This window comes from Mandrillus leucophaeus, unplaced genomic scaffold (genome assembly GCF_000951045.1).
Source record: "Mandrillus leucophaeus isolate KB7577 unplaced genomic scaffold, Mleu.le_1.0 Scaffold2, whole genome shotgun sequence".
NCBI lineage: Eukaryota > Metazoa > Chordata > Mammalia > Primates > Cercopithecidae > Mandrillus > Mandrillus leucophaeus.
In genome coordinates this window covers 11,832,750-11,858,647 of record NW_012102031.1, presented here as the reverse complement: position 1 = coordinate 11,858,647, position 25,898 = coordinate 11,832,750, and the positions used below count along the sequence as shown (strand labels likewise).

Here is a 25,898-nt window from a genome sequence, read left to right as displayed (position 1 = left end):
TTTTTTGAGATGGAGTCTTGCTCTGTCGCCCAGGCTGGAGTGCAGTGGCGTGATCTTGGCTCACTGCACGCTCTGCCTCCCGGGTTCACACCATTCTCCTGCCTCAGCTTCCGGAGTAGCTGGGACCACAGGCGCCTGCCACCACGCCCAGCTAATTTTTTGTATTTTTAGTAGAGATGGGGTTTCACCGTGTTAACCAGGATGGTCTCGATCTCCTGACCTCGTGTTGTGATCCACCTGCCTCGGCCTCCCAAAGTGCTGGGATAACAGGCGTGAGCCACCACGCCCGACCAACGAAACCCCATCTTTACCTAAAATACAAAAATTAGCCAGGCATGGTGTCACGTGCCTGTAGTCCCAGCTACTCAGGAAGCTGAAGCAGGAGAATCACTGGAACCCAGGAAGTGGAGGTTGCATTGAGCCGAGATCACACCACTGTACTCCAGCCTGAGGGACAGAGTGAGACTGTCTCAAACAGACAGACAAGCATAGAACAGGTTGTATCATTCCCCTGCTTGAAGATCCTTCAGCGACTTCCCATCAATTCAGGATGAAACCTCAACTCCTTGCCAGGGCCCATAAGGCCCTGTGAGGCCTGCCTGAGCTTCTGGAAGTTTCCATTCTCCAATCTCATCTCCTCCTGCTCACTCAGAATGATGCAGCTTTTCCTGTTTTTTGTTCCGTGAACACCCCAAGGTTGCTCCTGCTTCAGGGCCTTTGCACGTCTCTTCCCTCTTCTTGAAACCCTCTTCCCAAGATTGTGACTTGGTTGGTTCCTCATTGTGGGTGTCACTCGTTGCCTTCTCAGAAAGGCCTTCCCTGACCACCCTGTCTAGAAAGCACCACCTCTGTGTCCTCTTGTCTCTTCCCCGTAGCCCTTAACATCATCTAAAATTTTCTGCATTATCTGCCTGCTTCTGCATTGTCTTTTCTGCTCACTGGAATGTAAGCGCTGGGATTGGTTTTGGTCCCTGCTATAGCCTCAGTGTGCCTAGCATGTAGCAGGCACTCCATGCATGCATGCTTATTGACAGAACAAACCACATGGATTAAGGGCCTAAGTTACAAACCAAGTTTCTTTCAAGTTGTTGTCCCTCAAACTCTTTCTTTTTTTTTAGACAGAGTCTTGCTCTGTTGCCCAGTCTGCAGTGCAGTGGTATGATCTCTGCTCACTGCTATCTCTGTCTCCCCAGCTCAAACATTTCTCCTGCCTCAGCCTCCTGAGTAGCTATGATTATAGGCGCCTGCCACCACGCCCAGCTAATTTTTTTTTTTTTTTTTTTTAGACAGAGTCTTTCCTGTCACCCAGGCTAGAGAGCAGTGGTGCAATCTCAGCTCACTGCAACCGCCACCTCCTGGGTTCAAGCAATTCTCCTGCCTCAGCCTCCCTAGTAGCTGGGATTACAGGTGCGCACCACCATGCCTGGATAATTTTTTGTATCTTTAGTAGAGACAGGGTTTCTCCATGTTGGCCAGGCTGGTTTCAAACTCCTGACCTCGTGATCTGCCCACCTTGGTCTCCCACAGTGCTGGGAGTACAGGCCTGAGCCACCGTGCCCGGCCTAATTTTTGTATTTTTAGTAGAGATGGGGTTTCGCCATGTTGGCCAGGCTGGTGTCAAACTCCTGACCTCAAATGATCCACCTGCCTCAGCCTCCCAAAGTGCTGGGATTACAGGGGTGAGCCACCACACCCGACCCCAAACCCTCTTTCATAGCACTTCCCTGTCCTGTGACTTACTTAAGAGAGTAATTTTTTAGGTGCCCAGAGGTCACTCACTTATCTGCCAGCTCTACCATCTACTGTGTAACCTTGGGTGAGTTTGTCTGTCTGTGCCTCAGTTCTGTCAGCTGTAAAATGGGAATAACAATGTCCACTTCATCATATATAGCGTTTAGTAACATGACCTCTCTCTTATTTTGGAGACAGTCTCGCTCTGTCGCCCAGGCTGGAGTGCAATGGCGCGATCTCAGCTCACTGCAACCTCCACCTCCGGGGTTCAAGCATTTCTCGTGCCTCAGCCTCCCAGGTAGCTGGGACCACAGGCGCCTGCCACCACGCCCAGCTATTTTTTTGTATTTTTAGTAGAGACTGGGTTTCACTGTGTTAACTAGGATGGTCTGGATCTCCTGACCTCGTGATCCGCCCACCTCAGCCTCCGAAAGTGCTGGGATTACAGGCGCCCAGTCTAGTAACATGAGTTCTCTTACTATTATTACTACTATAATTAATTTTAGAGAGAAGGTCTCCCTCTGTCACCAAGGCTGAAGAGCAGTGGCATGATCGTAGCTCACTGCGGCCTGAAACTCCTGAGCTCAAGCAGTGCTCCTGCCTCGGCCTCCCAAAGTGCAGTGATTATAGGTGTGAGCCACCTGTGCCCAGCCACTTATTATTTTTTAATCATTATAGTTTTGTTCTGTTTTTGAGACGGAGTCTCGCTCTGTCACCCAGGCTGGAGTGCAGTGGTACGATCTTGGCTCACTGCTAGCTCTGTCTCCTGGGCCCAAGCAATTCTCCTGCCTCAGCCTCTTGAGTAGCTGGGATTACAGGCATGCACCACCATGCCTGGATAATTTTTTTATTTTAGTAGAGACAGGGTTTTGCCATATTGCCCAGGCTGGTCTCAAACTCCTGACCTTAAGTGATCCGCCTAACTCAGCCTCCCAAAGTGCTGGGATCACAGGCGTGAGCCACCACGCCCAGCCAGTCATTCTTTTTATTACCACCACTATCATGATCAGTTTGACTTCTGGAAGAGGCAGCTGTTGTTTCCTCTCTGCCTTCAAGTAATAATACTTATGCCACTTTTCACATTCAGTGCCCTTCAGTGGCTTCCTGTTTCACTCAAGAAAAGGAGAAAACCCCACCTACCTATCCAGCAACATGTGAGCCTCCACCTACCTCTCCAGCCTCATCTTGCATGCTCTTTCCTATTGCTCACTGCCCTGCAGTCATACCAGCCTCACTGCAGTTCTTCATGTGATTTATGTTCATTCCACACCAAGCACTCTGCCTGGAATCTGCTTCCCCTCCTTCTTCACCTGGTGAATGCATACTCTTCCTTCTTTCAATCCCAGCTTGGCCATTACTATGTCAGCCTTCCATGACCACCGACTAGGGGAACCCTCCTTATATCACACTCTCAGAGTAACATGTGCCTCTTCTGTAGCCTTCATCACAGCCATCAGTTTACACTTATTCCTTCAACTTGAATTAATGTCAGCCTTTTCTAATCAATGCTAAGCTCCATGGGAACAAAGACCAAATCATTCTTTGCTTGCCTTGGTACTCCTAACATTAGAACAGTGCCTTGCACATAGAAGATATTCAGTAAATATTAAATAAATGAAAGAACGAGTAATGAGAAAGCCTTTGGGTTAGAGGGTCATCCTTCAGACCAAGCCCAAAACTTCCCCAAGAGAAAATCTGCTGCCTTTGAATAAAACCAGTTTTTCTCACTGGCCTCCTGCCATGGGACATAAACAGCCTTCTTGACTTCCAGTGAGTTCTGCTGGCTAGAGACGTGACCTTGGGTGGTCACAGGGTACCCGTGGAGTAGGAAAAACCTTTGCCCCTCTAAACTGAGATAGAAACTGGATATGAAACCACAATGCAATGGAGAAGTCTGTCTCACTTCCTGAGCTCAGCCATTTCTCAGTGCCAGGCACTTTCAGCTTTTCCTTCCCTCTTCAAACAGGGTCACTTACTGTGTTCTGATGGTGGAATCCTCTACTTTGGGTTTTCTGGCCAGCAGTGTTTTCTTTAATGGGTTGGAGCAAAGGTTCTCAAAGGCCTACAGACCTGGGCCAGTCCCCCACAGAGTCAGCACCAGAACATGGTGAAATGAGAGGAACAGGGACAAAGTCAGGAATTTTCATAAAGATAAATTAATTCTGAAATTGTCTGCCCTACTTTTTTCTGTGTCAGGATGCCCTTTCTTTTATGAAACAAGGGTGCTAGGAGTTGGCCATTTTTTTCAATGTCCTTATTTGTCAAAATCACCTATTTAATTTTCTTTTAGAACTTACTGGTCTGTGCACAGTGGCTGAGCCAGGATGAGAACTTGGGTTTTGTAGTTCCAGGTTCGTAATCTCTCCCCTCTCCTGCCCCTCTCTGGAGAGGATCAGATGCAGGGGAGACAGGAGGGCTGGCTATAAATTATTGACAGGCTGCCATGTGGAAGAGGGGAAGCACTTGTTCTGTAACCAGGGAGCAGAGTCAGGGTCACTGGGTAGCAGTTTCAGAGGGGCATATTTCAACTGGGTGAGAATAAACTCTTTGAGAGGTAGAAATTCAACAATAGAATGGGCTACCCCACCCAGTGATGGTCAGGCATGGGTGTAGCAGCCATATTTGGGCTGTTGGAGGGACTATCCCAGCCTGGGGATACTGGTTAAGGATTTTGGCCTTGGATTCAAATCGACCTGGGTTTCAGCACTAGTTTTACCACTTTTTATCTGTGTGACCCAGGGCAAATCAGTTTCCTGCTATTTAAAATCGGGGTAAATCACACTTCCCTCAGAGTCCTGTGAGGATTGAAAGAAGAGGTGCCAGCTGGGCACAGTGGCTCACGCCTGTAATCCCAGTGCTTTGGGAGGCCAAGATGGGAGGATTGCTTGAGCTCAGGAGTTTGAGACCAGCCTTGGCAACATAGTGAGACCTCGTCTCTACTAAAATAATAATAATGATAATAATAATAATAAACTGGGCATAGTGGCACATGCCTGTACTCTCAGCTACTCGGAAGGCTGAGGTGGAGAATTGCTTGAGGCCGGGAAGTCAGCTGCAGTGAGCCAAGATCGCGCCACCGCACCCCAGCCTGGGCGACAGAGTGAGACCCTGTTTCAAAAATAAAAGAAAGAAAGGGTGCCTAGGCCACAAAAGGGTGTTTTGTGAGATGTGGACACATTCCTGGCACATGTGTCTCCAGGGAGTTTACTTATTCCTGGGGAATAAGGAATGCCACTCTCTGGTGGAGAGGAAGAAACTCAGAGAGTCTGGGTGACAGAGCAAGACTCCGTCTCAAAAAAATGTATACATAGAAAAAGAAAAAGAAAAGCAGTTTATGAGCAAAGACCAGCAAGAGCACCCCAGACTCACATGCTGGGGCAGTTCTGAGGATGGGAGATCAGCCAAGGACTGACTGACCAGGGAGGAATCCTTGGAGGAGGCCACACCGAAGCTGAACTTGGAGACACCATCAGGCTTCTGGTTTCTTCTACTGGATTAGTAGACAAAAAGGAGTGAGAGCTCTTCTCAGGAGAGCCTACCATGGTCTCTGGCACAGAGTAGTAAAACAATTTTTTTTTTTTAGACAGGGTCTCACTTTGTCACCCAGGCTGGAGTGCAGTGGCATGATCTCAGCTCACCACAACCTCAATCTCCCAAGTTCAAGAAATCCTCCTGCTTCAGCACCCCCAGGTAGCTGGGACTACAGGTATGTACCACCATGCCCAGCTAATTTTTGTATTTTTTTGTATAGATGAGGTTTTGCCATATTGACAGGGTTGCTCTCGAACTCCTGAGCTCAAGCGATCTGCCGTGGCCTCCCAAAGTGCTGGGATTACAGGCATGAGCCACTGTGCCTGGCCAAATAGTAAATGTTAATTGGAAGTAGCTGTTATTATTATCTAAGTTTCAAGGGTGTTTCAAGGCATGGAAATACCTCTTTCTTTGGGTTCCCACAGCACTGTGGGCAAATTCCTGGCACATCAGATATGCTTGGTGTATGCTGAATGAACAGGTGGAAGGCTAGTTGGCCACAGACTAGAGGGAGATATGGTTAGATCTAAGTAAGCTAGGAAAAATGGGAGCATCCATCTCTCTATACACCCATCCATCCATCCATATATCCATCTCCATCCACCCACACATTCATCCATCCACCTATATATCCAACTCCTTTTCATCCAAACATCCATCCAGCCAGCCAGCCAGCCATCCATATATACATCCATCTATTCATTCATGCATCTATACATATATCTATTCATCAAATTCTTGTCCATCCATCCATCCACCTATTTATCCAACTCTTATTCATCCAAACATCCAGCCATCCATCTACTCATCCATCCATTCATCCATGCATCCATCCATCCATATATATATAGACCTACATACACTCATTCACCCATCTATACATCCATCCATCCATATACCTATTTATCTAATTCCTGTACATCCATGCATCATCCATCCATTCATCCACCTATTTAACTCCTGTTCATCCAAACATTCATTCATTCATCCATATACCCATCCATCCATACACCTACTGATCCAACTCATGTTCGTCTAAACATCCATCCATCCATCCACCCACCCACCTATTCATCCAACTCCTGTCCATCTATCCACCCACCCACCCATCCATCCATCCATCCATATTTCAAGCAAATAACAAGATAAAATCACTGCATTCATGAAGTGTGAGGCAGAGCTTACAGATATAAATCAAATAATGGTAAATAAGAGTAAAATTGTAACTATGATAACTGCTACAGACAAAAAGGGCACATGGTGCTGGGAGAGTCCATCACAGGGCAATCTGACCTAGTCATGAAGGTCAGCAAAGGCTCCCCAAGTGACCATAGAACTGAGGGCTACAGAGTGAGCAGGATTAAACAGAAGAATTGGGGAGGAAAAAATGTTCAGGAAGAAAGGGAAGGGCATGCACAGGGCAAGATAAAGTCAGGAAGTAGGCCTGACCATGCAGTGCTCTTGGGCATGCTGAAGATTTTGATTTTTATTCTTAGAGGTTCTAAGCAAGGAGCAGGTGACAGGATCAGATTTGTATTTTTAAAAGATTATTTTGGCTGTGGTTATAGAATATGGAAGCAGGGGATGGGATGAGCAAGTGTGAAAGCCGAAGGCCTGTGGGAAGCCAATGTAGATGTCCAGGAAATTCATGATGGAACCTTGGACTGGGGAGGTGATGGGGGAGGGGAGGAGTGCATGGACTTGGGGGCCATTTAGGAGATAAAACAGACGTGATTGGGCCATGGGTTTTATGGGAAGGATAAGGGTGAGGGAGTTATCCAGGATGACACCCAGGTTTCTGGATAGAACTGTTGCCAGGCAACAGAAAGAAAGCCAGAAGGGAGTGGGGAAGGGGTGGGACACACTTTCCCTTGCAGTTGTTTTTATGCCTGTGTTTGCAAAATAAAGGGTGTTGGAGGTGTGGGCGTGTACAGCTCCCTGATTGCCCACCCAAGGATAAGGAGACTGGTTTAAGAAGATTGCATGATGCAGGGTAAAGGGATCTAGATCTTCTACTCTGGGCTCTGCATGCAGGTAGCTGTGTGACTACAGTCCCGTGGCCCGGGGCTCTGAAACAGACATCCCTCCTTGTCTGGCAATTTCATGGCAAAAAGCAGCCTGCGTCTTATTTGTCCACTCATACTATTTACAGGACTCCTCCTTGGGAAGTTATTTCTTGTAGATCCACTTTATCCAGAGCCTGAAGGTGAAAAAGCATCAAGTCTAGAATGTGAGATCTGAAAGGAATCACAGAGCCCATTTTCCCAATCTTCTAATTTTACACTGGGGCAGCCCCTGTGTCTGCCCCATGTCTCTATGCTACTCCACTACCTTGCCTGCAGGAAGAGAGGTTAAGGAGTTTGTCCAAAGCCACAAAGCTATTGGGCATAAGGAGGTGACCCCACATTCCTTTTCTTACTTTGGGGGTGGGGATTTTTCTGCAGTCTGCAGTTATTTCCTAGGACAGATGGGGCTAGGTAGAGCTGTGGGGATGAGCTAAGATCATAAACACAGGTGATGCTGAGCATCTGGGGGAATAATTCATCTGAAGCTGTGCCCTGCTGAGTTTTGAGTCCTTTCTGACTCTTCAAAGGTTCTTCTTGTTATGCACCCCATCGTGACTCCTGACTATCCTCTTGGGGTTGCAAGATGCTCTTTGCAAAAAAAAAAAAAAAAAAAGGAATGCAGAAAACCCAGCCCACCTCCTGAAAATGAGACATAGAGACAAAAAACATGGTTTGAACCTCACTGCTGAGGTTTCCATGGTGGCTCCACTCTGCTGCCCTTCCCATTGGCTAGGTGTCCTGCTCCAGCTTTAGCAACAGAGACTCAGATACTCATCTCCTTCCTGATTGGCCAGGCTGTGCTGCAGTGCCATGGTAACAGAGGCAGGGGGACCAGTCCCTGCAGAACAACTTGAGTCACCATCTACCTGGGGTGGGCTGAGATCCAGAGGACTGCTTGTGGGGGATGGAAAGAGGAACAGGTAGCCCCCACCTAAGCTCACAGTCAGGTGGGGACCTCCCCACCACCGGTTGCCCAGAGGTTTTAGGGGCTGGTGGGCTTCTCCTCCTCATCTTGTCTACCCTGTATCTTGTAGCTTCTTCCAGCCTTTTCTTGCTTCACAGGTCCTGTGTCTTTCAGAAGAAAAATCATACCACTAGCAGTGCCAGGGGTTAACTCATTTGCCCAAAGTCGTGCAAGTTACTAATAAAAGCCAGGGTTTGAACTCATATTTATATTGCCTGGTTTAAAGGCTTTAGAGGGGCTTTGCTAGAGAATCCAGGAGTCCTTTCAGTTTTAATATATATCCCCTTTTTATTCACCAAACAGCAAATGCGTTGCAAAGCACTCTTTCATCTAAATTAGCTCATCAGCTCAACAACCCTATGAGTTTGGTAAGTCAGAGATGAATGACCCATTTTATAGATGAGGACACTAGAGCCCGGAGAAGGCAAATGATTTGTTCCATGTCACACAGCACATTAGTGCCAGAGCTGGGCCTTTAACCCAGGCCTTCTGAATCCTTGTCAGGGCTCTACCTCCAAACCACTGACCTATCTATACCAGTGGGGTTCCAGGAGGATTGGAGGCCCTCTGAGGGCTTCTCTGAGTGGTCATCTCATCTGTTAGACAAGCCAGTTAGAATCAGGCAGTCTGTTGTGGACCAAGGATTCATACCATAGTCCTAGTCTCGGCCAGGCAACCCCTAAATGTGGCCCTGGTCTGCAGGAAGGGTCTGCATTTAACTGCAAACCTTGCTCTTCCCCTCAACCCCCATGTGCCAACAGGTGAAGAAGTACTCATAAGCTTACCTGCCATCGGTTTTACTGTTTCCGTGTGCGCAAAGTTGTGCTGGGCATGCATGCGCTCATTAAATTCTTATCACAACCTTAGGAGTTTGGCCTTCACTGTCCAATCCTAATAGATGCAGAAACTGGTGCTCAGGAAGGTCAAGTCACATCCCCAAGGTCACACAGTCATGGAGACGTAATACCAACACAAGTCCACCTAACTTGAAAGTAGCCTGGCTTGAACCATGGTGATGCTCTCTCTGCTCCTACAGAATGCAGAATGGTAGCTTAAAGAGGTACCCGGATCATACCTGTTATCCCAGCACTTTGGGAGGCCGAGGCAGGTGGATCACAAGGTCAGGAGTTGGAGACCAGCCTGAGCAACATGGTGAAACCCCGTCTCTACTAAAAATACAGAAATTAGCCAGGAGTGGTGTCACGTGCCTGTAATTCCAGCTGCTCTGGAGGCTGAGGCAGGAGAATCACTTGAACCTGGGAGGTGGAGATTGCAGGGAGCCAAGATCGCGCGACTGAACTCAAGCCTGGGTGACAGAGCGAGACTTCGTCTCAAAAAAATAAAAAAAGAAAAAAAAAAAAGGAGAAAAAGAAGGCACCCGGGAGCTGATTCTTTTTCTCTTGGGTATGTATTTTTTCCTCAACTGAAGCTGTGGCTGCTGGACCAATTCCTTGGCACTGGAAAAAGCAGACTCTGAGGACTCTGAGGGACTTGGAAATAGTTGGCCCCTGGGAAGTGACTTGGTGTCCCCAACACTCCCTCCCATTGCCCAGTTTCTCAGCTTGGTGATCTTGCAGAAGGGCGTGGCTGGGCTGCTGGCAATTCGCAGCTGACCTGGAGGAGAGAAGCCCTAGTAACTTCCTTGGCCTGAATCTAAGCCCCTGCTGAAAAGGAACATTTTGGCAGTTTCCTTTTCTTTCTATTCAACTTGGGCTCCCTGAAGCTTTTGCCCCTGAAACAACCCAGCCACCCGGCCTGCCCTCCTGCCCTCCCAAGGGCACCGGTTTTGGAAGACACGACCAGGCAGGAGCTCTCACCAGCCACGCTGCTCCCCTAGGCACCACAGCAGCAAGGGGCAGGCACACGATCTCTCTATCAACAACAATTACAGCAGCTTCTCTGTGCCAGACACCACACACACAGGCTCGAGGGAGATGGCAGGGAACAAACCATTCTGGCCCCTGCCCTCATGAAAATTGCAGCCTCGTGGCGGAAATGCACTGCAGGTCCATAAGTGAATGCATCATGGTTTCAAACAGTGATAAATGCCTTGGACAGGATGAAACAGGATAATGGCATAAACAGCAATTGGCGGGGGTTTGAGCGGGGAGGGAAGGGACTGAAGGGAAAGGGAGCAGGCACCTGAATGAGGAGGCAGTTGTCTTGGTTATCTATAGCCGCCTAACAAACCCCCAAACTTAGTGGCTTACAACAACCATTTTCATGAGTCTGGTTGGCCTGAGTGGTTCCTCAGCCTGTTTCTCCTGGTCATACTTGCAGCTGCATTCAGTTGGAGTCACAGCTGAGCTGGAAGGTCCAAGAAGGCCTCGCTCACACATCTGGTGGCTGGCGCTGGCTGTTGGCCAGGGTGTCTCAGATCCCTATCACATGGCCTCCTATCCTCCAGCTGGTAGACCAGCTGCCTTATGTGGTGGTCTAGGAGCAGCATTCCAAGAGGGGGAAGGCACAAGCTTGCAAGGTCTCTTGAGGCCTAGGCTCCTGAACTCATAAAGGGTCACTTCTGCCACATTCTGTTGTCAGAGCAAGTCACAAACCCGCCCAGATTCAAAGGGCAGGTAAAGGGATGCCACTTCTTGATGTGGCAGTAACAGCAAAATATTTGTGGCCTTACTTATGGGACATGATCAGCCGGGTGTGGTGGCTCACACCTGTAATCCCAGAACTTTGGGAGGCCAGGGTGGGCAGATCATTTGAGGCCAGGAGTTCAAGACCAGCCTGGCCAACATGGTGAAACTCCATCTTTGTATTTTATAAATTTATAAATGTATATTATATTTTATATGAAAAGAGACATCATCTACATTGCAGATAGTAACAAAAATGATTTTGAAGTGTACCAAAGTTGTGATTAGTATGAAATCTTTTTTTTTTTTTAATTTTTTGAGACAGGGTCTCACTCCATTTCCCACGCTAGAGTGCAGTGGCACGATCATAGCTCACTGCATCCTCAAGCTCCCAGGCTCAAACAGTCCTCCTGCCTTGACCTCCTGAGTAAGCATGCACCACAACACCGAGTTAGTTAAAAAACTATTTTTGTGTAGAGATAGGGTCTTGCTCTGTTGCCCAGGCAGAACTGTAGCAACACTATCATAGTTCACTGCATCCTCAAACTCCTCAGCTCAAGCGATCCTCCCACCTGAGCCTCCTGAGTAGCTGGGACTACAGGAGTGTGCCACCCTGCCTGGCTACTTTTTTCTTATTTTTTTTTTGTAGCAATGGGGTCTCACTATGCTGCTCAGACTGGTTTTGAACTCTGCCTGGGGCTGTCCTCCTGCCTTGGCCTCCCAAAGTGCTAGGATTACAGGTGTCAGCCACAACACCTGGCCTATGTGGCCATCTTTAATCTGCGACATCATCCATGTCAAGATCTCTGGGAAGAGTGTTCCAGGCAGAGGAAGAGCAGGTGCAAAGACCCTGGGGTAGGATGGCATCCAGAGACCTGAGCCTTGAACAATGGTGTGATGGTTGATACTGACTGTCAACTTGATTGGACTGAAGGATACAAAGTATTGATCCTGGGTGTGTCTGTGAGAGTGTTGCCAAAGGAGATTAACATTTGACTCAGTGGGCTGGGAAAGGCAGACCCATCTTTAACCTGGGTGGGCACCATCTAATCAGCTGCTAGAATATAAACAGACAGAAAAAATGTAAACGAGAGACTGGTCTAGCCTCCCAGCCTACATCTTTCTCCTGTGCTGGATGCTTCCTGCCCTCAAACATCGGACTCCAAGTTCTTCAGTTTTGAAACTTGGACTGGCTCTCCTTGCTCCTCAGCCTGCAGACGGCCTATCGTGGGACCTTGTGATCGTGTGAGTTAATACGTAATAAACTCCCCTTTATATATACATATACATACACATACACATATATACACACACATATACATATACATATATATACACATATACACATATATACACATATATATACACATATATACATGCCAGTAATTATGTCCCTCTAGAGAACCCTAATACAAATGGGTTCCTCTACTCCCTTAGTTTCCTGTCCTATAAAGTGGGAACTAAGGATGTCTCCCTGCCTCCTTTATAGGAATACAGGATGTAAGATGCTTTGCTTCAGGGCTGGGTTAGGATTTTGGTTATTGGCCAGTGGCAGGGAGGAGAAGCCAATACAGGAGCTCAGGTTGGCTTCCCCCAAGCTCACCAGCGTTTGTTGAGAAGCACTGTCTGTCAGGAAGACACAGTGCTCACCACCACAGGTCATAGCAGGGGAGTCTGAGGGTTGCTGATCTTGCCAAGCTTATGGGATAAAAAGATTGTTTGCTGCCCCAGATGTGACTGAGACATACCAGATGCATCTCAGAAGAAAAGAGCTTCTGAGGGAGTCCTCCCCACAGGGAAGTCTATGGGGCTCAGGGAAGGCCTGGAGGAGATAGGGTTCCAACAAGGCTTTGAGGGGCACACAGGATTTGGCTGAAGGAGGGGAAACTGTTGATAGGAAAAGTGTAAGGGGCTGTGGAATTTAGTAATTCACTGCAACAAATGTTTGCGGAACCCCTGCCGTACCTCACGTGAACAGGACAGACAGACAGAGGCACTCCTCCACACAGAGGAGATACAACACAGGCCTCGAAAGGAAGTGATGATGCTTCAGAGGCCTGAGGATGAGTCAGGTCAAGCACTGTGGGGCACTGGGAGGAGATGATACCAAGAGGGTTCCAATGAAAGGACATCTGCAAAGGACAGAGAGGGGAAGGAGGGCTTGAGTTTCTCAAGTAAAGGCAACAAGCTGTGTCTGAAGCAGAGGGTCCATATGGAAGAGAGCGGAGGGATGAGCTCAGGGCCAAACTGGTCTCATGGGCTAACTAAAGACTTCATCCTTTATCCTGGCCAGGTGTGGTGGCTCACACCTGTAATCCCAGCACTTTGGGAGGCCAAGGCAGGCAGATCACTTGAGGCCAGGAGTTTGAGACCAGCCTGGCCAACATGGTGAAATTCTGTGTCTACTATAGATACAAACATTAGTTGGGCATGGTGGTGTGCGTCTGTAGTCTCAGCTACTCAGGAGGCTGAGGCAGGAGAAATGCTTAAACCTGGGAGGCGGAGCTTGCAGTGAGCCGAGATGGTGCTACTGCACTCCAGCCTGGGTGACAGGCTTTTGAGATTCCATCTCAAAGAGAAAGAAAGAAAAAAAAAAGGCTTTGTCCTTTTTCCTGAGGGCAATGTATGTAGGAACACCAGATTTAGCAAAATAAAATATAGGTTGTCCTGTTAAATTTGGATTTCATATGAACAACAAATAATTTCTGTAGCATGTGTATGCAATATCTGGGACATTCTTATACTAAAATATGCCTCATTGTTTATCTGAAGTTTTTTTTTTTTTTTTTTTTTTTTTTTTTTAAGACAGGGTTACACTATGTTGCCCAGGCTGGCCTCAAACTCCTGGCCTCAAGCGATCTTCCTGCCTCAGCCTGCTGAGTAGCACTATGGGTGTGTGCCACCATACCCAGCTTGAAATTCAGTTTTAACTGAGCCTCCTGTATTTTCTCTGGAGACCTTAAGTGTGGGATCATGGAAAGGTTTTAAGCAGGGTGAGGACAAGGTCAGATGTACATTTTGGGAAGCTCCCAGGATTCATGGGAAAATAGACTGGAGAGAGACCAGGAAGGGGCGGGGGATGAGGTTCCTCCTATTGTCCAGGCCAAAGAAGTGGAGGTCACCACCAGGAATGGGGCCATTGCATCATGTCTTCCAACACATCTGCCTCCCCAGCTAGGCATGTGGCCTTGGATAAACCCCAGCTAATGAAGCCCCAGAGGGCTGCAGGCCAGTGAGACCCCAGCTCTGCTGTGTGAGCCACCGGCATGGTTTGCTCCCTCCCGGATGCTCATCTGCCGAAGGGGCCAGAGGATCAGAGAGATTGTCCATGAGGGCCCGTCTGCTTCTGCTTCCGGGGCCCTCCGCCCATCCTGGGGCCCCCCCCCGCCCATCCTCTCTCTGATACCTCTCCTGGCGTGGGCCCACCAGGGTGAAAAGTCCAAACCTGAGATGCCTGGCTCCCAGATCATCCTTCCTGTGCCTCCTTGCTCCTTCTTCCCTCCCGCCATCACTCTGCCCGATGAATGCCTGAAAGGGCCCCGCATCTCCTCTCTCCAACCTCAGGTGCCAGGCTTGGTTTTGGAGAAGGGTCTCGGCCTGTGTTGACAGCCTGCGATGTGTGAAGCTAGGTCTTCGGCATCACTCGTTTTACTGAATCCTCACAGCAGTGCTACAAGGAAACCATCATCCCCATTTCACAGATAAGGGGGACTGAGGCTCAGTGGTCCATTTGCTGACCCAGTCACACAGCTGTGCAGGGGGCAAACCTGGAGTGGAGTCCAGGTCTGGCTGGCACCAGTGCTCTGCCCTCCCCCTGTCTCCATGAAATGTACCCAGGAGCCCCTAATCCCCCATTGATTTAGTGCTCGGGCTCGGTCAGCAGTCTTCTTGTTCCACTGCAGGCATGTGCAGCCCCGGCTCTTTCTGAGTTAAGCCAGGGACTGAAATGGGTCAATGATGCTCATCTGTTGGGAGCTTTATGGTTTATGAAGCCCTTTCCCATTTGTGCCCTCCTCACAACCTCACGGAGACTCTGCACGGCCCCTCCAGCTCTTGGAGGCTGCATTTTGCCGCAGTGAAGGCCACATAAAATATTAACAGGGCAGCTCCTGGCCCCGCTGTGACGTCAATTACGGGGCTGCTTGGTGAGGGCTGCGGATGCCTTTCCAAGGTGAAGCGGTGACCGGAATTCAGCTGGCTCAAATGGTGTCCCAGGAGGCTGGCTGTCAGGACTCGGAGAAGATGCTGCTAATGTGAGGCGTGGCAGGAATCCAAAAGCTTTCCTCTGATCTTTCTGGCTCCCTCAGGGCCTGGTGGCATCCTGAGGCTGGCGAGATGCATTCAGTCATTTGGCAGGTATTTACTGGGCACCTGCTGTATGCCAAGCACAGTGCGAGGCTCTGGGGAGACGGCTGTGAACGTGATGAGGTCTTTGCATAGTCGTGCTCCCTGTGTGGTTGAAGAAAGGGAGAAACCCAGCTCTGTGGGCTAGGGCAGGTGCCCACTCCAGCCTGAGGCCAAGGGATCCTTCCAAAAGAAGTCAGGGTGATACTGAAACCTGAAGAAGGAGCCCAAGTTAGGTAGGGAAAGAGGAGGGGTGAGAGAACAGACATAGAGAATACCTTTTGAGCTCGGATCCTGGTTCTACCTGTTCCTAGCCATTTATCTACAAATTAGGTTCCCAACACGCAGGGTTGTTGTGAGGACCAAATGAAGCCGTTGCTAGCAACAGCACAGTGAGGTGCCCAGTGGCTCAGGAGTAACTGCTGTGAAAATAGCTCCGGGCCACGCATGGTGGCTCACACCTGTAATCCCAGCACTTTGGGAGGCTGAGGCGAGAGGATCGCTTGCATCCAGGAGTTCAATACCAGCCAGGGCAACATATTGAGACCCTGTCTCTATAAAAAATAGAAAATTAGCCAGGTGTAGTGGTGCACACCTGTAGTCAGTCCCAACTACTTGGGAGGCTGAAGTGGGAGGATCACTTGAGTCCAGGAGGTCAAGGCTGCAGTGAGCCAGGATTGCGCCACTGCACTCAGCCTGGGTGACACAGGAAGACCTAGTCTAAAAAAAAAAAAAAGGAAGGAAAGAAAGAAGGGGAAGGAAGGAAGGATGGAAGGAAAGAAAGAGAAAGAAAGAAAGAAAGAGAGAGGGAAAGGGAAAGAGAGAAAAGAAAAAAGAAAAGAAACAGTCTGTGTTTTAGATGATTCCTTTGCATTGCCAGGAATTCTTGCCCTCATTTTGTAAGCAGAGAAACTACTGAGGCTCAGAGAGATCAGAGAGGTGACCCGACATGGCCAGGGTTATACTGTGGATTAGACCCCAAGTTGGACATGTGACCATAGGCTCTGACTTGGGCTTTTTGCCATACTCTATCCACAGGCAACCCAAGCAATTATTTCAGCTCAGTGAGACACAGAATCCCACTAGTGCTTCCCAGTATGAGTTCCTTGGCTGCATGTCCAAGGGTAGTCTCAGCCTTCTTTGCGGTAAGGCCACAGCTGTCTGATGCTTAGCCCAGGGTTGGGCTTTAGGAGGCCTGGGCATAGGCTTGATTTCACTAACCTGCTGTGTGACTGTGGGTGAATTACTTTCCCTTTCTGAGCCTCAGTTCCCACAGGGCCAGCTGAATGACCAGCTGTTATTTTCTGGGTCTCTGATCTTCCCAGTAGTGCTGTGGCAAAGGAACTACTTTAAATTCCATATTAAAGATGAAGAACCAGGACAGGTGCGATGGCTCATGCCTGTAATCCCAGCACTTTGGGAGGCTGAGACAGGCAGATCACTTGAGGTCAGGAGTTCGAGACCAACCTAGCCAACACAATGAGACCACGTCCGTACAAAAAATACAAAAATTAGCCGGGCATGGTGGTACATGCCTGTAATCCCAGCTACTCAGGAGGCTGGGGCAAGAGAATTGCTTGAATCTGGGAGGCGGAGTTTGCAGTGAGCTGAAATCACGCCACTGTACTCCAGCTTGGGCAACATGTGAAACACTGTCCCAAAAAAAAAAAAAAAAAAAAAAGGAACCAGTGGTCTGAGATGGACAAAGTGGCATGCACAAGGCTACACAATTACCAAGTGGGGGCCAGGATTTGGGGATAGCCCGTTGCTGGCAGAGCTGGCCATCAGTCCACCATGCTGTGCTGCCTCTTGGAGTAAGAAAGCCAAACTGAATTGTCTCCAACATCTTTATTATGGGCCTGTGATTCTGTGAGTTCCCTGCTGCCCCAGGCCTTCAGGGCTCAGTGACTTCATGGGGAAGCCATTTCAGGTTAAGCTGGTCCTCCAACTGTCCCCATTTAAAGTAGGTAACAGCCTAGTAGGCAGCACTCCCTCCCTCCCTCAGACACAGCCTCATTCCTCCTGAATGAAGAGGTCTAGCGAGGACAGTGACATGCCCTTTTTATTCTCCCCCACCCCTCTCCACCCCGCCTCCGACATGCCCATTTTATGGAAAAGAAAACTGAAACTCAGAGAGGTCCAACAACTTGCCTGGGTTTCCCCAGCTACTATAGAAGAGCTAGATTTGAGGCTGGGTCTGGTAACTCCATATCTTGTACTCTGAATAGCTGCAAGCTGGCCAGATTCAACAAGACAGCCCTCCTCCTTTTCTGGGCTCCCTCCCGGCTCCTGCAATCCTGCCTGCCTTCCCCCTTGCTCCCTCCCTTTTCTTGCCTTTCACTCAGCTGTCACTTAATGTTAGCTGTCAGCTGATTTCAGGTGTTCCCCTTCCTGGGGTGGAAGGGGAGAGGACAAAAGATCTTGGCCACTCACAAAGGGGGCTCTGGTGATGGGAGTTTTGTAATACGCAGAAGGTGTAACTGAATTCAATTTAGCATTCATGGAGCAGTGCCTGGATCCAGGACACTCAGCCAGGCATCCCAGGGGCTCAGATGGTGAATGAAACACAGGCCCCATCCTCCAGTGTTTACAGTCTATTACAAAGGACAGGGCTGCCTCCTAAGGAAGTGGGAAGCAGAAGATGTATGTAACAAAGAGTGTGAACCTTATAGTCAGAAAGACCTGGGTTCAAATCCTAATTCTTCATTTAATAGCAGCGTGACTTTGGGTAAGAGGATGCCTCCCTGAGCTTTAATTTTTCCATCTGTTTAATGGGTGTAAGAGGAATAGCTCCCATGAGGATTAAATGATACCTTATACTACATTAAATGACAAAACATAGTGCTTGATGCCCAGTAGCAAGCCACAGACATTCCTACCAGTGTCACTCTAGGCAGACAATGGATACCAGAGTCACAGTGGGAGTAGGTGGAAGGCGAGAGCACTTCTAAGTTGGAGAAACTTACCTCCTCTTTAGAGGAGCTAAGATTTCAGTGGGTATTAAAGGAGTGTAAGAAGCAGAGAATGAGGTGGAGGGATGGGAAAGAACATTCTGGAAACTCATGGGCAGAGTCTGGGAACCTGGTGGGCCTAGTGTGTCCAGGAAGTGGGTGATGACCTTGAGAAGATGGGCCAGGGGCAGGTTATGAAAGGCCAGGTAGAGGAGTTTGTATCTTTAAAGAGGGAATGGGTCCTACCCACGACCCCAGGGGCAGCTCAGTGCTGTCTCTGCAGAGGCCAGCCAGCCTCCTACAGGAGTCGGCCTTCTCATGTGGCTATGGTCCTCTCAGATCTCTTTATCTCCTGAGTCGGGGCCAGCCTGCCACCATTATCTACAAGAAGACAGAAGGCTATAACAATCTGCTTGCCTCCTACTAACATACTGGGGAGAAAAAGATGTTTTTTAGCATAGTTGCCTGGCAGAGAACCATGGTGAAAATTCAGCGACCCTCTCCCTTGCTTCCCAGGGTACAGTTTCAGCAGCAGCTGATGACAGTTATGCTGATAGCTCAACAGCTAGAAGAATGTTCTCAGGCTCTCTGAAGGTCAGGGGCAGTGGTGGGAAGAACGGTGAAGATGGAGCAGAGCCCCTGCTCTCTGTGCTGTAGCTGGGCAAGACACTTAACCTCCCTGGGACTCAGTTTCCTCATCTGTAAAATCAAAACAATAATACTGACCTTGCCTTAACCAAGAGACAGCATAGTAGCAAACTGCTGGCCCATGGCCTGCTTGCTATGAAGTAGGAGTTCATTACCTTCTTCACTCCAGGTCTTGACATGGTCCAAACACTTGTCTTTTGAAGCAACCCTGTTGTATCCTCTTGAGTTGTCATGACATTGTCTGCTGGTCTTCCAATGGTGAAATATCCTAGACACTCAGAGCTGAAAAAAAAAAAGGTACTTTGCCATTCATCATTGCAGCCTCTCATTTCACAGATAAGAAATCCAAGGCTCAGGGCGAAGGAACAGCCTTCTCCAGCTTTCCTGGACCATGCACAACAGCCCCTCCCACCCCAGCCCACCCAGTGGGAACCATGTGAAAGCTTGAGGCAGTTATTCAGATGGTTCAAGCCAAAAGATCTAGAAAATTCTTGCTAAGAAACACAAGCTCCCAGACCATCTGCAGAACTGAAACAAAAGCCTCTTTCGCCCTCATTTTAACTGCAACTCAATAGGTGTTGGCTTTGCCTTCTCCCCCAGAGCTGAGCTCCTCTGAACAAGCTGGTGGGGGGCGGGCGCTGGGACTGGGGCTCTGAGCTCCACCAGCTCATAGAACCAGCTCACAGATTGCAGCTAACAGGACATTTTCGCACTTCTTAATGCCAAAAGCTGCCTTGGGTGCTGGTTTGCTTCCAAGGCAGGCTTTGAAAGAGGGTTGGAAGGTTCTAGATGATCCTGAAATCTCTGTGCTCAGGATGCTCTTAGTTAAGCAAGGGGTGAGATTTGGTGTCAGCAAAAGGATATTGGGGTCAAAGTAGATAGTGCAAAATGGAGTTGAGTGGGGAAGGCTTCAGATGACTGCAAGAATCCGACTCTTCTAGGCCTCAGTTTCCTCATCCATATAGTGGGGCTAACAGCCTCCTTCCAAGTGAGGATGTGGGGAGATAATATGAGAGTAAAGTGTTCATCCTCAAATCAGGCAGAGGGTAAGTGATTAAAAAACAAGAGCCGCTGTCTGTCTGTGTTATTGCTGGTGGTTTTATTATCATTGACTGGGTCAGTAAGGTCACCTTGACTGCAGGTGGCCTACAGTGGGAGAAAAAGTTAAAATCCTATCTGGGTGACATTAATAATTTGTGGACAGGCGGCTACTCCAGCTCAAGATGGTAACCATGCCAACATTGCAAACGCCATCTCTCCAGAACAATATCATGTCTCCTTTGTAATAGGTCCCTTGGTGTGCAGACTTCTCAGCAGCTCAGAGTGTCTCAGAGTATCCAAGAGGGGAAAAAAAAAAGAAACCAGGACGTGCCTTTTCTGGGTCATCTATTCACTGGGCTCTGGTGGAGGGTTCTGGCAACGCTTTAGAAATGCAGTCCCACGTGAAGAGCAGTCGTGACCACTGGCTCTGGGTGGGATGCAGGTGAAGAATTCTTTTTTTTTTTGAGCCTTGTTGTCCAGGCTGGAGTGCAATGGCGTGATCTTGGCTCACTGCAACCTCTGCCTCCAGGGTTCAAGCGATTCTCCTGCCTCAGCCTCCCGAGTAGCTGGGATTACAGGTGCCCGCCACCACACCTGGCTAAATTTTTGTATTTTTAGTAGAGATGGGGTTTCACTATGTTGGTCAGGCTGGTCTCAAACTCCTGACCTCAGGTGATCCACCCACCTTGGCCTCCCAAAGTGCTGGGATTACAGGCGTGAGTCAATATGCCTGGCTTTTTTTTTTTTTTTTTTGAGATGGAGCCTCACTCTGTTGCCCATGCTGGATGGAGTGCAATGGCATGATCTCAGCTCACTGCAACCTCCGCCTCCCAGGTTTATGCGATTCTCCTGTCTCACCCTCCTGAGTAGCTGGGATTACAGGCACATGCCAACACACCCTGTCAATTTTTGTATTTTTAGTAGAGACGGGGTTTTGCCATGTCGGCCAAGGTGGTCTCAAACTCCTGACCTCAGGTGATCTGTCCACCTTGGCCTCCCAAAGGGTTGGGATTACAGGCATGAGCCACTGCGGCTGGCCAGTTTTTCTTTCTTTTATTTTTTTTGACGGAGTCTCATTCTGTCGCCAGGCTGGAGTGCAGTGGCGCGATCTCGGCTCTCTGTAACTTCTGCCTCCCGGGTTCAAGCGATTCTTCTGCCTCAGCCTCCCAAGTAGCTGGGACTACAGGCGCCCACCACCACGCTCAGCTAATTTTTTGTATTTTTAGTAGAGACAGGGTTTCACCATGTTGGCCAGGATGGTCTTGATCTCTTGACCTCATGATCTGCCCGCCTCGGCCTCCCAAAGTGCTGGGATTACAGACGTGAGTCACTGCGCCCGGCCTAAGTTTTTCTTTTTTAAAAATATTTTTTGTAGTCCCAACTACTTGGGAGGCCAAAGCAGGAGAATTGCTTGATGAACCTGGAAGGCAGAGGTTGCAGTGAGATGAGATCATGCCACTGCCCTCCAGCCTGGATGACAGAGAGAAACTCCATTAAAAAAAAACACACAAAACCCCCCCCCTATATATATAGGGTTTTTTTATATATATAAAAAATATATACACATATTATATATGTTATATAAATATAATATATTTATATACTATATAATATACATTATATAATTATATATTTATATGTTATATAAATATATCATATATGATATATATTTATATATGATATATAATATATACAGGACATTTCGCACTTCTTAAGGCCAAAAGCTGCCTTGGGTGTTGGTTTGCTTCCAAGGCGGGCTTTGAAAGGGGGGTGAAGGCTCTAGATGATCCTGAAATCTCTGTGCTCAGGATGCTCTTAGTTAAGACACAGGGGTTGAGATTTTGTGTCAGCAAAAGGATACTGGGGTCATATCATATATTATATATATAAATATATAATATATAAAAGTATATCATATATATGTAAGCATATATGTGTGTGTGTATATGTGTGTGTGTGTGTATTTTGTTTTTGTTTTTTGTAGTACTGAGGTCTTGCTATGTTGCCCAGGCTGGTTTTGAACACTTGGCCTCATGTGATCCTGCCACCTCAGCCTCCCAAAGCTCTGGGATTATAGGCATGAGCCACTGTGCCAGGCTATTGATCCCTTTTTACAAGTGACTTGCCTGAGAGTCCTCAGCTGGTGCACTGGCAGAGTAGGATTTGAACCCAAGACAAGAACCATGTTCTTTCTCAAATCACACCACACACGTGTGTTCAGGAACCCAGGGGGATTTTGTTCTGTTCCCCGAATGATACCCTGCACTAGGAGAAGACACAGACTTGGCTCCTCTAGTGGGGACCTGCTCTGAGCCCTGAGGCAACAAAGTATGTTTGACATTAACCATTGACCTCCCTCAGCTCGCTCAGGTGCTCTCTTTGAAGTTGTTCAAAGGCCCTGTTTATCGATAGGAGGTATAGCCTTAGGAATAGGTGACCTGTCCCAGGTGGTGACCCTGGTTTTTACTGATGAGGCTCTTGGGCGTTAGCAACTCTCTCCTAAGGGCAAAGAAGATGGGTGCTGGTAAGAGTGTGTGGGACTCTCGGTGGGAGGCTTATGTATTCTTTGTATAATCTGAGTGACCCCAACAGGGGAATCACACTTTGAGCTCTTCTCAGCTGACATCAGGGGGCAGTGTGAGGCCCTCAGACTTGGGCGTCTGACGGACCTGAGTTTGAATCCTTGCTTTGCCCATTCCCAGCTGTGTGACTTTGTTCAAACCATGGAACAGCTCTGTGTCAGTTTCCTTCTCTGTAAAACGGGAAAGGAGGCCGAGCTCAGTGGCTCACGCCTGTAGTGCCAGCACTTGGGAAGCCGAGGTGGGTGGGTAGCTTGAGCTCAGGAGTTCAAGACCAGCATAGGCAACATGGCGAAACCCTAGCTCTATTAAACAAATTAAAGAAATTGGCTGGGCGCAGTGGCTCACGCCTATAATCCCAGCACATTGGGAGGCTGAGGCAGGAGGAACATTTGAGGTCAGGAGTTAGACACCAGCCTGGCCAACATGGTGAAATCTTGTTTCTATTAAAAATACACACAAGGCCGGGCGCAGTGGCTCACGCCTGTAATCCCAGCACGTTGGGAGGCCGAGACGGGCGGATCATGAGGTCAGGAGATCGAGACCATCCTGGAGAACACGGTGAAACCCCATCTCTACTAAAAATACAAAAAAATTAGCCGGGCGTGGTGGCGGGCGCCTGTAGTCCCAGCTTCTAGGGCTGTCTCTTATACACATCTAGATGTGTATAAGAGACAGGCTTGCAGAGAGCGGAGATTGCGCCACTGCACTCCAGCCTGGGCGACAGAGCGAGACTCTGTCTCAAAAAAAAAAAAAAAAAATACACACAAAAAAATTAGCTGGGTGTGGTGGTGCATGCCTGCAGTCCTAGCTACCCGGGAGGCTGAGGCAGGAGAATTGCTTGAACCCGGGAGGCAGAGATTGCAGTGAGGCAAGATTGTGCCACTGCACTCCAGTCTGGGCAACAGAGCTAGACTCTATCTCTCAGGGGGGGAAAAAAAAAAGACTAAAAAATACATTTAACAGATGAAGCATAAGAGTTTAAATAATTTTCTCTGAAAAAATTAGCTGGGCGTGGTGGTGTGCGCCTTGTAGCCCTTGTAGCTTTTTAAAATAAACTATTTTGTTTTTTGAGAAAGGGTCTCCCTCTGTCACTCAGAGTGGAGTGAAGTGACATAATCATAGCTCACTGTAGCCTTAACCTCCTGGGCTCAAGAAATCCTCCTGCCTTAGCCTCCTGAGGATCTAAGCTACTTGGGAGGCTGAGGCAGGAGGATCGCCTGAACCTGGGAGGCAGAGGTTGCAGTGAGCCAAGAGAGCACTATTGCACTCCAGCCTGGGTGACTGGGTGAGACTCTATCTTAAAACAAAACAAAACAAAACAAAAGCAAGCAAACAAAAAAAGAGGAAAGGAAATCGGACCAGCCTTACAGGGGTATCTTGAGGGAAAAAAAAATGCCCAGTTCTGCAAAGCACCTTGCTTGGTGCTAGGAACGTGGTAGATGGTTCCTTAGAGTGCATGAGGATGGGGTCACCAAGGATAAGGCAGTGTGTGAAGAGGGCTCGGGACAAAGCCCTGAGGAACCCTAGTATTTCCGGGTAGACTAGAAGACAAGCCCACATAGCAAATAGAAGAGTAATGGCTGGAGCAGCAGAAGGGAAGCTGGGAGAGCCGGTCAAGGAAGGGTGAGCAGTCATGCCCAGTCCAGCCAAGAGGGCCAGGGAGGTGGGCACTATGAAGCGTCCTTGGCTTTGACAACAAGAAGGGCTCTGGTGGCCACACTGGAGGACTGGGGACAGGACCAGAGCACACTGAGCTGATGGGTGGGTAGGAAGTGAGGAAGAGGAGATGGGGAAGTTTGGTGAGAAGAAAAGCTTCATGGGAGAACCAGAGTGTCATTTACACATGTCAGAAATCAATTATTTAGAATGTTCCAGCTCTACCTAATTTTCACTGTTTTGAAATCAATCTTAGTCCAACCTGATCAGAAAAGCTGAAAGGGCTCTAAGCCCTCTAAGAGCTAGAAGGAACTGAGGAGGTGCCCCCATCCAGGGCTGGCCCTCCTCCCACCTCTCACTGGGACCCCCTCTTTCTGGGGGGTGGAGTGGATGATTCATTACTATCTAGAATGCTCTTTAAATATATTCACTAGGGGAAAGATCAGACTGGTTTGTTAACCTCGATTCCAACAGCAAAGGTGACTCTTCAAAGCATGGTGAAGCCTGGGGTGGTTGCCTCCTCTCAGGCCCACATTCAAATCCTGTTTCATGGGCCCCCAAAAGTGTGATCGTTTTAGCATCACAGCAGGAAGAGGAAAGCCTGGGAGGCAAGAGACCTGGTGTGGAGGCCCCAGCTCTGGTCACTCGCTGTGCAAACTAGGGCCAGCCCCTCCTTTCCCTCAGACCTCAGTTTCCCCTTATTCAGGACAAGGGGTTAGATAGGGGTGATTCTAAGGGTCCTGCCAGCTCTGACATTCCAGCATGTGGATATCTATTCTTTAGTCCTTGAAACAGTTAAGTCTAATTCTCCAGATGGAAAACAAGTCCAGAAAAGGCCTAGTCTCCAGTTCCCTCCCTTCTCCTTTCAAACACGTCTTACTCTCTAGAGCAAGATTCCAGGCCTGAAATATGGCTTCTCAATTACCTAAGGATGAAGCCTCAAATCTTCCACCTGGCATTTAAAACACTCTGTAATCTTGTTTTACCCAACCTCACTTCCCATTGTTAGGCCTCTCTTCTCACCATCTCCCAGGTCACTGCCAAGCCTTTGCCCATGCTGTACCCCAGGCCTTAATCTCTTTCCTGACTCTACTCCAAGATCCAGCTTATCCCTGCGGGCTGAGCATGCAGTAGATGCTCAGCAAATTCTCAGCGAGCCCAAGGCCCCTTCTCCTACACTGCCTTTGGCATGTTGGAAGTCAGTTGGGGCCCTGTTTTAAGCATTATTATATTCCTAGCTTGTCGGGCAGCCCAGCCCAGGGCCTGGCACAAGGAACCCTCAGTATCCAATGCCAGCCAGGATTGGGAGGGGCTCAGTGACCAGCCAGTTAGGCCACCCCAGCTCTTTGCCACAAGAGGAAGTCCAGCCTGGGTTTGGACTCAGATCCTGGCCCCACCACTTAACAGGCTGTGTAAAGTTGAGCAAGTCACTACCTTGCTTTTCCTCAGGTTCCACATTTTAAATATGGGGAGACCAGCTGTGTCCACGTGGGCTGGGTAGTGAGGATTAAAGAGGAGAATGCTCGTACGGGACTAGCACTGGGCTGGCTCCTAATGTGTCCTGAATATTACTTGTCTCGGCCTGGTCATCCAGTCCCCTCCTCTGGTGGAAGGCACAAGCCTGCCCAAGGCTATGTCAGGATGTGTGCGACTGCATGTGTCTGTGTGTGTGGCGGGGCCGTCCCCGAGGGTCGGACTCGATTCTGCCCGGACCAGTGCAGACCCAAGCACAGGGTGTAGCCTAGCAGAACCCACCGACAGGCAGGGCTCGGGGCGGGAGGGACGGCTGGGGCGGGGAG

General features: G+C 48.8%; 1 protein-coding gene across 1 annotated transcript in view; it reads right to left on the bottom strand.

Annotated features, from left to right (window-relative positions):
* Positions 1-15,103: 15,103 nt before the first annotated feature.
* LOC105538951 (chromosome unknown open reading frame, human C22orf24) overlaps positions 15,104-25,898 on the bottom strand; it is a 12,223-nt gene continuing 1,428 nt past the window's right edge. Inside the window, 3 exon segments of the mRNA XM_011979001.1 lie at positions 15,104-15,435; positions 18,899-18,953; positions 18,955-19,102. Coding sequence (XP_011834391.1) covers positions 15,104-15,435; positions 18,899-18,953; positions 18,955-19,053 — 486 coding nt within the window. The 5' untranslated portion in view covers positions 19,054-19,102.